General features: G+C 44.4%; 1 protein-coding gene and 1 long non-coding RNA gene across 7 annotated transcripts in view; both read right to left on the minus strand.

The window, feature by feature from the left end:
- Positions 1 to 14,282, minus strand: part of ZC3H12C (zinc finger CCCH-type containing 12C) — a 45,912-nt gene extending 31,630 nt beyond the window's left edge. The window contains exon 1 of one of the 3 annotated variants that reach the window (XM_040544085.1): positions 13,849 to 14,282. In XM_040544085.1, the coding sequence (XP_040400019.1) occupies positions 13,849 to 13,959 (111 nt within the window). In that variant the 5' untranslated portion in view covers positions 13,960 to 14,282. Of the gene's footprint in view, positions 1 to 540; positions 2,467 to 13,450; positions 13,824 to 13,848 lie in introns of those variants that run through there. The other 2 variants (XM_040544087.1, XM_040544086.1) reach the window with 2 other exon arrangements.
- Positions 4,886 to 13,238, minus strand: LOC121063550. Of its 4 annotated transcripts, none has more exons than XR_005816058.1 (5): positions 11,350 to 13,238; positions 9,478 to 9,644; positions 8,299 to 8,425; positions 6,719 to 7,144; positions 4,886 to 5,609 (listed from the first exon to the last, which is right to left on the minus strand). It is a non-coding gene; the product is annotated as an uncharacterized LOC121063550 (long non-coding RNA). The 4 variants fall into 4 exon arrangements; XR_005816056.1 differs by lacking the exon at positions 4,886 to 5,609 and having other exon boundaries at positions 5,618 to 6,877; positions 6,961 to 7,144; XR_005816055.1 differs by lacking the exon at positions 6,719 to 7,144 and having other exon boundaries at positions 8,114 to 8,425.
- Positions 14,283 to 17,159: the final 2,877 nt, after the last annotated feature.

The raw sequence follows: 17,159 nt of genomic DNA on the forward strand, positions 1-17,159 counted from the left end.
ACACTCCCGAGGACAACAGCTAGCACCACTATTTTGGGGCTTTTGAGTCAGCGGCAGGAGGAGACTCCTCACTAATTTCTGCCACCGTGAACACAAAGACTGAGGGAAAGCTACCCACGAGCACAGTGGGAAGCCTGATCTCCAGCACTGGATTAAGCCTCTTTGCAAACAGCAAATAAAAGCAGTGATCTGAAAAAGCTAATCAGTCCCTGCTGTGGTATTTAGACTACCTCAGTTGCCGGTATTGGATAACGTTAAGCATGTTAAAACTTCTGTAGGCAAAATAAGAAGCCAGTCCAGTTCCCCGATGCCCAAGAACTGCCCTTAAAAGCAAGCAGGATCACTTGGCTAGTCATTAGTTTAGTATCTCCCTGACTAGAGCCAGGCACTTCTTCCATGATACCAGAAAGGCCTGTTTTGGCAGAGGGCAAGAAAGATACCATTTACATACAAACTGAGAACTTCCCAGCACATAAATGGTGTACTTGTGGCTGCACACACACAATTAGGACACGAATACGATCTGGCTTGAAAACCTACCTTAAAAAGAAGGGTGTAAGTTCTGCAAGTTTACTTGCTAAGATGGGTCCCCTCAATGTCTTCTGCAGTAACAATAAGTACAATAACAAACAAAAAACCCACACAAAACAAACAAAAAACCCTACACTACAAAGCAACTTTCCATACTCCAACTGCGTGTCTTCTGGGCACCAGGTCTGAACGTCGGCTGCTGATAAATCTTCATGCTAACGCCACGCTGCAGCCCTGACTGTGACTAAGCTCAGAACAATCTCAAGACTTGTGTTATATTGTTTCATTTGCATAAAGTATTCTAACAAGCTGCAGTTGCATGAATTAAGAAAACATTTTTTGCATGATGTCAGTTCCGTAAAACAGCTGCCTGTACTTGAAGAATTTTCTCAGCTCGCCCCTGAAAGAAGTTGTGCTGTCGAAGGCTTACAAAAAGTCAGATCATCCTATTAAATCATGTTTGCAATGACAGCAAAGCATTCATATTAAGGTTTTAACCAGTACACTAGGCTTCCTACTGGGATTGAGGAGGTCAACAAAGAAACCTCAGTAAGAAACAATGTGGATCTCCTGTCACATCTGTGACGGGCTACAATAGAATCACTCGAAAGTACACAGTGCAAATGAACAAAGAGTGCTCTACTTCTTTGCTAAATCCAATAACTTGACTAGCTCAGCAACCTCCTATTACCTCATTTAAAATACAAAGAGTCACGAAGTTAAACCCCGTCACCAAAATACAGCATATGGCAGTTCTTCAAACTTCTGACCTTTCAAGATGGGGAAGCTCCAAACACCTACTTCTTGTGGCTCCCACAGATCCCACACTGCATACAGCACTCATCGGGTCTCTAACACCACTTGACTGAGCAGCAGGCTAGCCCAAAATCGTGAACTGGCTGGAGGTGGTGGGATAACTCGGACTCGGAGGCAGGAGGAGACTTGAGGAGAGCACAGAGCCAGGTGTAGGATGCTGTAGGGGTGCAGCCCGGGGTAAGCCCCTCAGCTGGGCAAGGGGTGGGAAGGGAAGTGTCCCCTCCTGGTCACTGCTACACAGCCAGGTCCGAAATGCACACCTGGGAGGGTCCGAGGGACCACAGAGACAGAGCTGGAGCAGCTGGGAAATCCGGACTGCCTAGGCCAGCAGTATTTGGGAAGTACTACTATAATGAAAATTGGGGGACAAAAAAGAAAAAAATTAAAAGAAGTCTTCTACTTTCCAACAAGCCTTGTCATTTCAAGCATGAAGACAAAGCCTTTGAAAAAGAAATGATTGTATGCAAGCATACAGAGTGGTCATTCTGTAACTCCAGGGCTACGGTTGCAGCAATTAGATGATTTGCCTACTAAAGCATTTCATTATCTTTTATTGTAGAACTTTATGCTAAGTCTCCAGTAATAACCGATGTATTCACAAGAATAGACTGTACAAGTTAAATCAAGCACATAACGTTGCATTTACAAAAGAGAGACAAAGGTTGTATACTAAGACAAAGCTCACATTGCAAAATATCCTACATTGACTATTGTACTTGGAAGCTACAAGGGAAAAGCTTATATTCCAAATGATGAGGTGGAAACAGGCGTTCAAGACCAGGCTGGACGAGGCCCTGGGCAACCTGATCTAGTGGGTGGCATCCCTGCCCATGGCAGAGGGCTGGAACTGGATGGTCTGTAAGGTCCCTACCAACCCGAGCCATCCTATGATATGATGCTATGAAATACAGCAGAAATTCCTCTTCACCAGTCAGCATCTTGAGTGATGCCAAGTATCTCAAGCTCAGCACTTCGAGAGAAGTACGCTTAGTTTGGAGAAATGGTTAAGTGGCACTCTAGACTCTATCCACATGTGGTCACAAAACAAACAAACAAAAAACCACCGCCACTCTTATAGCCACGCAGAGGAGAGAACTAACCGACCAGTAAAAACTCCCTAGAATTCAGAAACACAACTGATGTTATGATAAAGATGAGTAATGCTCTGCCTAGAGAAAATAGCTACCCTTCAAAAAAATATTTTTAAAGTATCAATTGCATTTTAAAGTGAAATGTGATTTCTCCATAGGAAGATATATAAAACCACTTCCAAATGCAAAAAGCGGAGCGGCAAAGAGTTACTTCAATTTTGGAAAGACAACTAAAGGTGCCTGTAGCTATCCTTAAAGTTTAACAAGGTAGAGATGCACTTTTCACCAGGCCATCACCTTAAAAGAGGTCAACAAGTTCCCAGTATAAGCCTATTAGCTCCCAGTATTGACAGCATGCAAGACTTGAGCAAGCTGTTGCTCAATTCATCACATCCTCTAATATGTTTTAAAGAGGAGAGGAAAAACTTCAGCTTTTTCTTTTCCAGAAGTAGCAATTATTTCTTTGCTGACCATGCATATGAACAGCTGCAGTCTTTCCTCATCTGTGGGTACACAAAGGCCGTGACCACAGGCTGTTTGCCATGAGATGACATGGTGCCCACATGCAGCTGCCCCCAACTACAGCTTGTCTACTTAAGGAGGCTGACGGGATCGAGCTCGACCAGCCAACTGTGCAGAAAGCACAGAGCAGAAACACTGCAGTCACCCTTCAGCATCACACTGAGCAACTCCTGAAATGAAGCACGTTTTCTTGGGCCAAGAGCTTCATTCCAACAGCGAATAGTTTTGATGATGTGACAAAGAAAACAAACAAAGAAAACACCACACTTAACTAAGAAGACAATGGAAAGGTAGTTGCCTCAGCAGCACAACTTCAGATATCCATTGCAGGCATGGATCCATAACTAGTGCTTCTTCCAAGGAATCACAGCATCACAGGATGGCTGAGGTTGGACCTCTGGAGGCCCCTGGTGCCACCCCTGCCCAAGCAGGGACACCCAGAGCAGGCTGCCCAGGACCACGTCCAGGCGGCTTTTGGAGATCCCCAAGGAGGAGACCCCACAGCCTCTCTGGGCAGCCTGTGCCAGGGCTCCGTCACCCGCCCAGCACAGAAGTGCTGCCTGGTGCTCAGAGGGAGCCTCCTGGGTGCCCGGCTGTGCCCATGGCCTCCTGTCCTGGCACTGGGCACCGCTGAGCAGAGCCTGGCTCCGGCCTCTCTGCACACTCCCTTCAGGGATTGAGGGACACGGATGAGATCCCCCTGAGCCTCCTCTTCTCCAGGCTGAGCAGCCCCAGCTCTCCCAGCCTCTGCTCACAGCAGAGATGCTCCCAGTGCCTTCATCATCCTGGTGACCCCGCGTTGGGCTCTCTCCAGTATGCCCAGCTCCCTCTGGTACTGGGGAGCCCAGAACTGGACCCAGCACTCCAGATGTGGCCCCACCAGTGCTGCCTAGAGGGAAGGATCCTGTCCCTTGATCTGCTGGTTCGACTTTGCCTGATACAGCCCAGAATACCATTTGCCTTCTTTGCAGCAAAGGCACGCAGCTAGCACAAGGGTTTTCCCATGTTTAACCAGATGCTCCGACCGAAGCATAGTTAAAACCAGGCACAAACAAACAAATTACATGACCACACCTGCACAAATAAACCAGCGCACGCACACACAGAGGAAATAGCCACAGAAGTCCTGCTTCCCAGAAGAGTAAGTCAGGTGACCAGAAATTCTTAGTGTTTTGGCGAAATAGACACACAAGAGCAATCAAAACTGTATCAGGAAAATGTTCTTTTTTACAGGATGTAAATGAAATTTAACCATTCCCACTGTTTGGCCACTCGAGGTTTGATTTTGAAACTATGTCTATGTCTGTAGAAGAAGATACTTTCGCTCCCTGTTCAGATACAACCCTGAGTGAGACCCACCAACCCTGCAGACCTTCCTTTAGGATCGTTCCCTCAGTTACAGTCTCCCGAGGGACAGAATTCCTCCCCCTTCTTAAAAATGCAAATATCATGGAAAAATACAACAGCTGCCACTAGCACTGAGGGTAAGTTCAGAAGCTTTCTTTAGAAATGCACTGTAATCTAGTACCTTATATTTATTTCTGCTCTTTTTGGTGATGCAAGAGCCTACAGTATGTTGTTATTAAGAAAATTACCCAGATTAAAAATCCTTAAAAAAAAAAAGGATAGAAAAATCACCTGCTGGTGGTTATCAAATTCCAGTCTGTAGCCACTTATGGGTCTATCCTATTTTTATACAGCTTGCCAAAGAAAACCAAGAGAAGCGGCTTCCAACCTGCGCCTTCCAGCTCTACTAGTAAGTTTTTCCTTCTGATTGCAAACCACGATGTCGAAAGCCCCTGTCATGCACAACAGTGGCTGCTGATCAACTGCTCTCATCAACACCAGGGCAGCGTGGAACATGCAGATTTCCGCCACAAACTAGATGACGACAATTAGTTTAAGATCATTGCCAGAGGACATTGTTTCATTCCTTCCTTATTTTTATTTATTTCCTCATGAATCGAGGCAGAGACACTGACATACAAATCGCTCTAGAGACAAACAAGGAGTTTCCGGCGATACACGTTGGATTTGATCTCTTCCCACTTCCAGAATGAGTCACGCTGTCTGGGTGCTTTCTGAACATGAAAATCTGAACTGTCTAATTAACTTTCCTTGTGACAATATTGGGCAGCCAGACAATGCCTACAACTGTACAAAGTGTACGCCGTCATGCTTAGCAAAGTACTTTTATTCAAATTTGTTCTGTCAGAAGAAAATCCGCTAACAAAACTAACATGGTTAAGTGGAAAAAAAAAAAAAGTATTGTCTTCATTTAAATACAAATTTAAGAGACTTCACTAGTCAACTTAACATCTTTTATCTGTACCATGCTATTATTAAGAGTTTGAAAGGAGTGTCGGAGGAAAATAGGCTTCTCAAACTGTCTAGCGACACAGGCAGGTTGTGTTTCAGGTCATGCTGCTGGCAACAGAGCTCCTTAATCTCCAGGGTTCCTGGACAGAGTTCAAGGTGTTGGTTGGACTCTGTGTAGCCCTAAATGGCTTCACAGGGCTATGCTTATTTGAGAGACAATTCCTGTGCCTGTACCACACTGCTGCAGTTGTCATTTTGGACTGGAGCCTTCTCCGAGGGAGCTGCCAGCAGCGGATTTTCTGCAAGACTTTCAACTTTACAATTCACTCTCTACAGGGATGAAAAAGCCAAAAAAATATGTTAAGGTTCAAATTTCTACTCAGATTTTTAAAGTAAAGAATTAAGAAAGAGACAGCAAATGCAGTTTGTTGAGACACACACAGTATATAATTCTTCCCTGCTTTCTGGGGAATCTTTTAATAGCACTGACAAATAGTAACAATAGCCAGATCATATAGTAAGTAGGTTACTGTAGCTGCAAATCCAAGCTCAAAAATAAATAAAGAGAAAATAGCTATCCAGAGGTCGATTTGATTACCTGTCATCTAGGTACGGGTTTTCTTCAGATTGCTGTATCCCAGGACCCAGGAGAACCCACCGGGAAGTCCACACACTAAGCTACGCACACCAGCCTTTAAAATCCTAATTTTACATATTAATAAAACAGTTTGGCCACTTTTGTTTAATAACCTAATATATCAAGAAGAGACAAACCATCTGGTAGTGATTTTAAATAATCTTTGTAGGTCTTCAAAGTTGCAGATTCATTTCATTCTAAGCTCAGAAGGTTGCAACTTTTAAATTAGAAATGAACATTGCAGACCAGATTTCCTTTATGTTTAGTCCCCACTTTATCATTTTATTTTTAAAGTTGGAAAGCAAACCAGATTTTTGTCCTGTGAATGAATACCTGTACATAGTCCTTCATTAAAGTTAATACATTTTGATTCTTTTTGGCTCCCCGAGCTCACATTTTCCTTTCCTGAGTTCCACCTTCTTACACTGAGTGATGCTGCATTTAGAATTAAATAATTTAGTTTGGAAGGGATCTCCAGAGGCCAACTAGTTCAACAAATCCCACGAAACTCAAAGCAAGGGCAACTACAGCAGGTTGCTCGGCACCTTTTCCAGTCAAGCTTCCAGCCAATTTCCAAGGCTGCAGATCCCACAGCCTCCCTAAGTGCCTGCCCCAGCGTTTAAATACCCTCATGTGGAGAACATTTTTCTTTACGGCCAGTGAGAATTTCTTCACTGTGACTTGTGACTGCTGGCTGTTGTCCTTCTGGTCCATACCTCTACATGGAGCATTTCTGTCTTCTCTACACCCTCAGGTTATATACCTGAAGAGAGCCATAAGATTCCCCTGAAACTTCTCTTACCAAGGCCAAACAAATTTGGGTTTCCCAGCCTCTCCTCGTACATGATGTACTTCAGCCCCCTGCACATCCTGGGAGCCACCCTCTGGATTTGCTTCAGCAAGTCCATGTCTCCTGTCCTTCAGAGACCAAACCTGGGCACGGTGCTCCAAGGGCGACGTCCTGAGTGCCAAAAAGAGGCGAACAATCACCCTGCGCATCTGCTGGCTGCACTCTTGCTATTGCAGCACGCTTGGCCTTCTTACCTATTTCTGCAACATCATCTTGTGCTTATCAGGCGGTGAGGCTTCACTTTCCACAAAAGCCTTCCACGTCAGCAGATGAACTAAACTCTACTCACAATGCCTGCTGGAGGCATCTGCTTCCAGTGCTCCCCCAGGCACACCGATGAGTGCGTCTAAGCTGCACACGAGCAATTCAAACCGCTTTCTGTACATAGAGTGCAGAAAGATCACATTAAGATGATGACACTTGTTCTCTTGTGAATGAGTTTGCTTACCTGAGGTCCCTCTTGTACACGTCAACAGGTAACCGATTTGTAACGTGCTACCCTCTGAACCCTAGCAAGGTGTTCTCATCAGCAGAGAAACGAAGCCAGAGCCACCTCTGTGCATCTGTACCGCCTTGATGGAATCAAAAACTCCAGAGGTTGGTGTTTCATGCAGTTCCACATGAGCTACAGACCGCTACAACGGCCTCACAAAACCTTGGAGCTGCCAGCTTTGTGAAACAAATCAGATGGAGGCCCATCACCAAACGCTGAACAGAACCTTACGGAGAGGCCACACACGGGACTAACAAAGCCAAAGTGCAATTATTCTGAGTCTTAGAAAAAGGCTGGCTGCCTAACTCCATAATGCAAACACAAGCTCAATTTCTGTGAGGAACTACAGTTTAATTTCTCTTAAGTTATCGGGCAAGGGAAGCTTACCAAGCTCCACTCCTAACACAAGGGATGGCCCCCTCAGAGAAGAAGGCAGAGTTCAGAAGAAACAGCCTAACTTTGAACGAGTTTTGGAATTAAGATCAAGCTGCAGCTAGTGGGGACCACACTCACGAGCCACACAGCCTCTTGCTGGAACCAGATGAAAGCTTTGCCAATACACACACGATATCAGATGTTATTTTCCAAGCGATGGCTACCATAAAAAGCTATTAACAGACAACTGATCAAGTGGCTGGGGAAACAACAGCTGAAGCAGAAAACTCTGATTTTAATCGTACAGCAGCAGGACCAACACAGCTCGGCTGGCAGCCCAGCAAGGGTAGCAGCAACAATCCCAGAGCAGCTGCAATAGAGACTCATGAACCCAGGTGCACTGCCCTGGGCATTTGTAAATCACAGCCTTTCCCCAGCCAGAAGAAACCATTTCCAGAGGTGCATCTGGCAAGACAAACCTTATGTATTGGAATTATGGCTGACGGAGAAATTATCTCAAGTTTTTAACTCGGTTGAGCATTTTGAGCTGGGAGGGCCTTAGGGGATGTTGCTGCAGTCTATGAGCTCTCAGACCCTCCACTTCGATAAAGTGGAGATCTCCCTGAAAGCGCTGGTGGCACTTTACCAGGGAAATGTCTCTCACCGAGGATGAGGCTATGCTTCGATGCTTTGCGCAGGAAGGAGTAGGTAACTCAGTGGTTCAAATAACTTCACAGATGATGAAGGATTCGAGAGCCCTATCAGAGACAGGGCACCAAACGTAACAGCAACTAGGAAAGCAGAGAGACAAGGGTTTATAGATACCAGCTACTTGTATAAACAGAAGCTTGCAGAACAAAAGGAAGCTAGGAAAGTAGTTTCTATTAACGGAATTGCAATCTGTCCCTTCTCCAGCCAGTCTTAGCCAAAACCACCAAATTTAATTAGTCCTAAGATAAAAGGACTAAGTGACAGCAGAGCAGTAATTTTCAACTCATCGCAAAATTTCAAAGTTTCACGGCATTTTGCCTCAAGAACTGATTCATTGATTTCTCAACTTAACACATCACTTTTTATAGCTCATATGGGAGGATGGCTCACAGAAATGGTCTTTTAGGAACTATCATGACAATTTTAGTCAATTACTAAAGCACTCAAGGATTTCAGACTCTTGCCAGCCTCGGAGCTTTAGCTGCTTGCAGCAAGCAGACTGCTTTTCAGGTATTTGCAGAAACTTGTGTCACATGTGCTGTTGAACACCTCCAGCTTCACTAACTTCCCCAATCTTTGGCACCACTCTGCAACTTTCAACCACCTCCTAAGACATTCCTTTCATACCAAAAGAAATTGCTGTATTTCTTCCTCTGGGAGGATTACTAATGACCATTAAATTCTCCTTCACTCCCAACCACTTCATGTCTTCCTTTGTCTCTTCCTCGCTTTTCCCTGCTTTTCTCAAAATACCAACTTCCACAGAAGTAAAATCCCTCCTCCTGAGCATAGCTTTACTTTTCTCTCTATCCAGGCTCAATAAAACTATTTTATGAGAATGCATTTTTAGTTTGTACAATCTTGCTGAAGTTGTATGCCTATTTATCCTGAAAGAACTCAGACCCAAGTCACTTTGGGTTAAAACAAAGGTATTGGGAACTGTATTTCCTGAGCACGTATGATGTTTCTACATTTAAAGGACAACAGACCCTGGGGATGGTCTAGCATTTTGTTCTTTATCTATATCTACCTACATGTATACATAAACAGACACCTCCCCTCCAAGGGAGGAGGATGACAAATGTGAAATCTTCAAGTGTAACACTGGTATCATAAATCAAGAAAAAACAACCTCAACACAGCCAGGCACTCAGGAGAGGTAGTCTGGAGCGTGACTGTGCGGTGAGCCTGCCAGAAGGAATCCTGCAGTTGCAGAGGGTGAGCTGCTTTTCTCCCTGTGGCAAACTTCAGAAAGGTTCTTGTCTGGACCTTTCCAGTTGGGACTACAGATGCACAAGTCTGAAAATTCAAGTAGTCTTTCGAAACATTCCCATTCTGCAGCTGTGATACCAGAATGAATAGAGCTGGAGTTTACCAAAAAGCTAAAACGACTCTTTAACCGGGGAGCACAATATCCTTGCAGAGTGGCAAAGTGTCAAGTGTCAAGTCCAGCTCTTTATGCTAAGCAAAATACAGTTTGAATTTTTGGTAGTGCAAGTTCAGCCTTTTTACACAAGAAATGTGATACAGCCTGAAGTAATCAATCCCAAAACAGGTAAAAAAGGGAAATGCCTAGTTCATCTAAGCAGAAAGCCCCAAGGTTATGAAAACCTTCAACAGTTTCTGCTCATCAATAAACAACATGGCACAGAACATGCTTTTTGACAGAGCCTCAAGATGCTATATAACAGTACTTAAAGATGCAGAGCTTTAAGGGAGAAAACATCCATATGGTATTTTCCCCTTCTAACCCTGCAGAGCTGCCTATTCCACAAGATACGCAGAGGAAAAACATGGAGAGAGGGGAAAAAAAATAAAAGGAGAAAAGGAAGAGGGGGAAGAGAAGGAAAATTTGAGAGATGCCTCATAACTCTAGCAGGAAGGCAATTATGAGCAGACTACAATTGAATTTCTATCTGCGTGCCAACTGGAAATGACCAAGGGGGTAAGAAAAATGACTCCACTTCTTGTTACACCATCTTACCTCTGCTCTTCTTACACACTACTTTCAACATACAAATTAGTAACTAAAAAGCAGTAAGTGTCAATTCTTTCAAGCATAAAAAAAAGAGCCTTGTTCAGCTAATGGGTTACTCACTTCAAACATATGGCAGTGGTAGTACATTCACTGTAAATATTTAGCATGCTTGAAGACGGGAGGCATTTTAAACATAACTACGCAGTACACAGTAAGAAATATAACACATAACTATACAATAACTTCAGTCCAAGGACTGAAGCATTTCAGTCTTTTCACAGAAACAGCTCACTACTGTCTATGTACAACATCTGTTTCTTCTGGTACCTCAGATATAGTTTCCAGTATCACAAGACACGAAAAAAGAAGTGTAACCACCTTCATCACTAATAAGGCCACTGGCCAGCTGCCATGGCAACAAACACTACGGAAATGAGCGAACGAGGAAATATCTCCTGAATAACAACAACAAAAAAACCCACCCCTATCCACTACTTCCTAGCTACATGTGGGACATTGCTTCACTGAACAGCAAAAGCAGCAGAATAATATTTACAGAACAGGAAAAAGGTAAATTTTACACCGTAACCTTACATATCCCATTTCCAACCTTCCCTTTGATTATTGTAACTCTCTACCCCCACCCCTTTTACTACTGTCATTCTTTTTCAGGTAGCTCAGCTTTTAAGAATTAATTAAAATACAGGCTGAGATCCATGGTTAGTAGCTGAGGCTAGAAAATTCAGATTAGGATCTGTTATAATTAAAAAAAAGAAAAGCATAAGCAGTGAAAAATCTACAGACTTGAAGTACCGAAGGGGGTAGATTTTTTTTTTACTATTATTATTTTTTCCGAAGTATTCGTTCAAGCCAGAAGTTACAGAGCTGATACAGAAAATACTGAACAAGACTGTGACTTCATTAATGTAAGAAATCAACCTAAATGACATGTGCCCTTTCTACCAAGCACTGAGGTTTTTTTTTTTTTTTTTTATGTAGCCATTTCTGAATACAACAAAAACTGACCTGAGCCAAGCAAGTTCCTCATTTCACTTCAAGTTGACTTTGAATTGTCCTGTTTCAGCTTGCTTAAGGAGTATTTTCAGCTGCATGTAGGATATGTAAGATGTCAGTGAAGAAAATCACTTACCTATGTAAAATTAAACAGCAAATGGTTTCATCAAATATTGAACTGAGTCTCCAGTCTTTTCAAGTCTCATCAACTGCTAGTCTAGTTTCCTTCAAAGAAATAAACAGCTCTGGAATACCAAAAACATTTTAAAAGTTGGTACAATCCAGAAAAGCGAGCAGTGAAATCACTCCAGTGGACTGTTACTCAGCTCAGCGTTCAGCCTAAAATGCACAATATACACAGATGAGTCAAATCTAGATAATCCTTCACGCTCTGTCTGGTTGAATGTATAGGGCTTGTTTTTAAATTGCATACCTTAAATAAACTCCACTTTTCTTTGCATTTATATCAGAAGACCACATTTCTTTAAAGCTTTTCGAGTTGGAGATGCCTAAAAATTTTTTGGGGAGTTCTATCTACCAGGACCTCATAAATTATAACTGCTTTTCTAAAAGGATCAAAAATGGTAATGTTTATTGTACGACCACTGAGTAACTGCTGTCCTATAGATGTCTAGTGTAGTAGTAACAGTGAAACGGGCACACTGGACTGAAACCATAAATATCGCAAAGTTTGTAGGGAGATGAGATACCTTGAATTGGTTCAACTATCTCCACTAGAAAAAAAAAGTTTTTGATTTCTCAACACTAATAATTCTAATTAATGAAAAAGAAGGGGAAGGGAGAAGGAAGAGGAAGCACATTTACCTGTAAAAGTAATGTAAGCATACTAAAATAGCTGTGAACTTGTTTTGCACTGAGATAACAAATTCTCTTCAAAACAACAGCATGCTTGAATTTTGATCTGCTCACTACATTACACTTTGTTGAGGTGGAATCTCATCTCAGAGCATCCTCACACAGAAAAAAAAGTTTGTTAAGATTTATCTAATGCTGTCCCAGAAGAGGGTTATAGTAAGCTCATTGGATTGCTCTATGGGCACATGCCAGGTGGCAACGAGACAGTGGAAGAGGCAGCATCCCGGCACTTTGCAAACCCAGACATGAATGGTTTATTTTCTTTCCAGATCAAAAGACTGTACACCTAGCACTTTCTTAAGCACATTATTAATTGTGTAACATGAAGATTCCCAATTACGAACTACGGCTCCACTTTGCAAACACAGACCAAGAGGACAGGACACAGCACTTTTAACGCTTCTCCTGGTGAAGAAGCGAGACCCAATGTTTAGCGGGATGGCTTGACTAGCTGAAGCCAACTTTCAGCAACAATATCTAACGTGGGCTACCTGGCCTTACCACAATCACCAAGCCGTGGCCAGGAACAGGACTGCCAGACGGGACCGGCTGCTGTGGGTGCTGCACAAACAGAGCAGCCGAGTTTCCTTGCCGGAGGGCATTATAAAATAACGTCACGGTGCCACAAATGCAACTGTACATGCCCGACGTTACTCATACCTGTCTGCAGAATGAAGTCCAAAACACACAGGTGAATGGAAATTATTTTTTTTTTTTTTTCCTAAAGAGAAACTGCACCTGGAAAGGCTCGGCTGGACCTGGAAATGATTCAGGCGGTGCTCTCAGAGGTGGCTGCCTACCACGGGGTTGGCTACACGTCCTGCACAGCCCACAAGCGCAGAGTGAAGCCCCCCGCCGCCCTGACTTATTAAAAATAATAATAAAAAGGGGGAACAGCGGGGCGAGCAGAGGACCCGAACCAACTTTCTAATTCCCTCCGGGGCTCCGAGCGCCCGCTCAGCGGGGCAGGGGCACCCCGGGACCCCCGGGCCAGCACCGCGGGGCCCCGGGGCCGAGGGACCGCGCCGTCTCCTACCTCCACCGAGCTGCTGCTGCTGGTGCTGCTGCTGCTGCTCCTCCTCCTCCTCGTCCTCTGCCGCCCGGGCGACCTCGGGGAGGCGCCGGGGGCAGGGCCGTGTTTACCCGCACGCCGGCCCGGCCCCAGCAATGGGCGGCCCCGGGGCCGCCGCTGCCGCCATGGCCGCCGCCGCCGCCCCCCAGTCCCCCCGGCACCCACCTGGCCGCCATGCGGGGCGGAGGCCGGCCCGCCCCGCCAAGGTCGCCGGCACCTCGCCCACCGCCCGCCTCATGGCCTCAGCCCGCCTGGCCCCCGAGCCCAGCCGCCGCCTCTTCCTCTTCCTCTTCCTCCTCCTCCTCCTCCTCCTCCTCCTCCTCCTCCTCCTCCTCCTGCCGGGCGGCACCTGCTGGTGAGGGACCGGGCGAGGCTGGCGGTGGGTGCCATGGTGCCGCCCCCGAGGCACCCACACGTTACCCCAGCGCTGGAGGGGAGGCTCCGTGCTGAACCCCCCCGGCCATGGCAGCAGCACGGCCTGGGCGTGTGGTCCTCCAGGCCCGCCCGGCTGCCATCGGCGAGGTGCTGACAGACAGAGCTTTGCGACCGGAGTCTCCTCGTACCTCACTGTCCTTGGCTTTACAGGTGGAGGAGCAGAGATGGAAGAGCTCTTTGGCAAGGACCGCAAACGGAGTCTGTGGCAGAGTTGGTAGAAAGCTCAGTTTCCGTCCCATGTTCTAAATAGGAGGTGTTTCCTCCCACCCCGCTGTTACTTGTGTGGAGATGAAGTAATCCATCTACCTCGCACCAGCCTACTGTGCCTTCTGTGTTCGTGCAGACGTGGCTGCGCGCCAGGAAGGTGGTTAGAAGATATGAATGAAGCGCTGATGTTGCGGTTGTGGCTTGCTAGCTGACTGAGCGTATACACGATATGACATAAAGCCATCGCTACTCACAGGCGCAAAGTGTGTATGTATGTAATCGTTAGTCACTCATAGAATCACAGAATCATCTAGGTTGGAAGAGACCTCCAAGATCACCGAGTCCAACCCCTGACCTAACACTAAAAAGTCCTCCACTAAACCATATCACTAAGCTCTATATCTAAACGTCTTTTAAAGACCTCCAGGGATGGTGACTCAACCACTTCCCTGGGCAGCCCATTCCAATGCCTACTTGTATTCTACTACTGAAGTTTGTAAAAAATTCTTCGGGCACCCAGCAGAAAATGGGCTACATTTATGAATTTTGCATGTAATAAATCCTGTGCAGAAATATCAGCCTGTAATGCTGTTCTGCAGGTTTCGTTTTTCCAATAAAACGTGATAGATTTACTTAGAACATTCTAGAGAAACAGAGCCATGTCACTTTCCTATATATATTTCAATAAAGCTTCCCTCATAGAGCTGACAGAGTCTATAAGCAGGATGGCATGATTTTGTCTATTCTACTATTCAGCACAAGATTTGCTCAATTTCTCAGTGTATCTCATCCCCAGTTTGCTTGAGCATGATTTGGAAGATTCGGCTTGGTGCAAGAGGCTGGCTGTGGTTTACTCCTTGGCTGTGCAGAGTTTGAGACCTCTACTAAAAAAAAGACAATGCTTGTACCCTTAGTCCCAGACATGCTGATGCTGTTTCAGAAATGTCAGAGTGGTGTCCAAATGCAACTAAGAATATTAATTTAGAAGAGGAAATTAGTGAAAGCAAGACTAAAGAATTAGACACTTGCAGTTCCACTTTGCTGCTTATTATGGAAGGCTTTGCTGGTGATTGAGGAGTGTATGAGTCAGTTAAAAGCACTGCGGCACTGAAGAAAATGATTTGCAATTATCAGAAGAAGAGAGAGAGACTGGAATTGATTTTGAAACTACTTAAAGTCACAAGAGAGTTTCACATTAACTTTTTTCCTTAGTAAACTCTAGTTCCCAGTGAGTTTGTCTAAAAGATCTTTTTGACCTCATCTCCTGTTTCAGATTATGTAAACCTCCAGTACCTTTGTAACTGATTAAATGTGCTCTTTGTAAGCGTGAGTTAAGTTTGCTCAAACGTGAGTTTAAATGAAATGAGCTGCTTGATGTCACTGGGTTGCTTATTGGCAAAATCCCATTTCCTCTCTATTGACTTAAGTAGCAAGTTGCTTCCAAATTAAAATAGAAGTGTGGGAGTCGGAATCCAAGATTTCTCTGTCCCATGATCGCAAACCCCAAATATAGCAGCAGTACCTGGAAGGGAACGTTGTAGGAGTTAAAAGTCTTCCTCTTGGTAGGACAGTCAGGTGCTGGGAATTCATACGCCTCCAGAACTTCCGATGCCTCTCTTCTCCCTCTGAGTTTGCTTCCCCATTACATGTTCACTGTTCTTCCCACACCACTGTTTTTCAGGTTTTGATGAAACTCAGGACTTCAGTAGCTCGTCCAGGACTTTCACATGTTGCACAACCCTTTCCTGGTACGTAAACGGAGGAAAAAGTTGTTATTAATAACTGACAATGCACTCGTGAGCATAATCAGTGCTTAAAAAAGAAGAGGGAAAACAGGACCAGCTGCCCCGTGCTGGAACCAGAATCTCCTTCATTTCCAGAATCTGTACTTACATCACTATAATGTAACAATACAGAATCAGATAAGTTTATAAACAGTACATTTTCTCTGAAACCATCTGTCTTCCTGTACATGTTAACTCTAATTTCCCTTGCCTTCTTTGTGAATCTCTGTTAAGTCAGGTTGGCTTTAGCAACTTTGCATCACAGCTGCTTTTTTTTTTTTTAATTAAAAAGTGCATATTAATATTTTCAGAGTTTGTTTACTTTCTCAAATGTGCTGTGCATTTATTCTGCCATGTCTGCTCTCCCCGTACTAGCTACAGCTTTTTTCCATGACTTGAATATTTTCTGCCTGTTAGATAGAAAATGCCTCTTTTATTCCTGCAGTTGTCCAACAAGCTGCCCTGTAAGTGAACCTACTCACCCTCTTGTCCTGGGAAACCTGTGTTAAGTGCCTTCCTCCACACCAGTCCACTTCTTTCAGTTAGTCCTTGCTCAAAACTCTCTTGATCCGGCTTGTTCTCATCAGATGTGCCAGAGCAGATAATGGATTTCAGCAGTGCGATTGTTAGTGGTTGTTGCCTTTATTTTATAACTGCTGCTTTACTTTAAGATCCTAAATGGTAAGTCTATTTCCCACTGGCCACCTGCTTCAATATTTTGAGTACTTTTTGCAAGTAGACCCTCATCCTTTCCTTTTTTTTCTTCACTAAAACACAGTTGTGGTCCCTGGTTCCAAACAGGCATCCTTAAAACACCTAGATGATTCGTCAGCTCTTGCTTTAGCCTCCCACTGTCATTATTTTCCCTTTTCAGCCACCACATTTTGTCCAGTTACATTTTCATCTCAGATCCTTGTGCTGCTTCTGCCATGATTTGCGTAGAAAAGCCTACATACTTGCTATGACAAAGCTGCTACGACAATGTACATTTTGTTAATTTATGTTACCACAGCAACTGAGTCATGCAAAGATGTAATGTCACGTTGTTTGATACTGTACCTTGGTATGCTCATAGAAAGCTAGGGAAACGGGGTCTGTGCAGAGCTGCTATGGAACTGGGGCTGAAAAAGTTAGATAACCATACGTACAGAGTATGTGTCAAGGGTTTGTGTCAAAATGGATACACCACGTAAGATCCTCTAGGAATCTAGATTTGGTTCTGTTCAGTTCTGGGAGGAATTGCAGACATGCTGGAGGAGGAGGGTAGCGTCTTGAGAAATACAAAACTGGTCTAAAAAACAAGGCATAACTTGTGGGGAGGACAAAAGCAAGCTGCTTAACTTAGGCAGGTATTAAAAATTGCACAAACTCAGGAAGAAGAACAACTGGTGAAAAAGTAACCATTCAGAAATAAATCTGGAGTCTACTGTAAGCCATGAGCTTAACAT

The sequence above is a fragment of the Cygnus olor genome, chromosome 1, assembly GCF_009769625.2.
Source record: "Cygnus olor isolate bCygOlo1 chromosome 1, bCygOlo1.pri.v2, whole genome shotgun sequence".
Lineage (NCBI taxonomy): Eukaryota > Metazoa > Chordata > Aves > Anseriformes > Anatidae > Cygnus > Cygnus olor.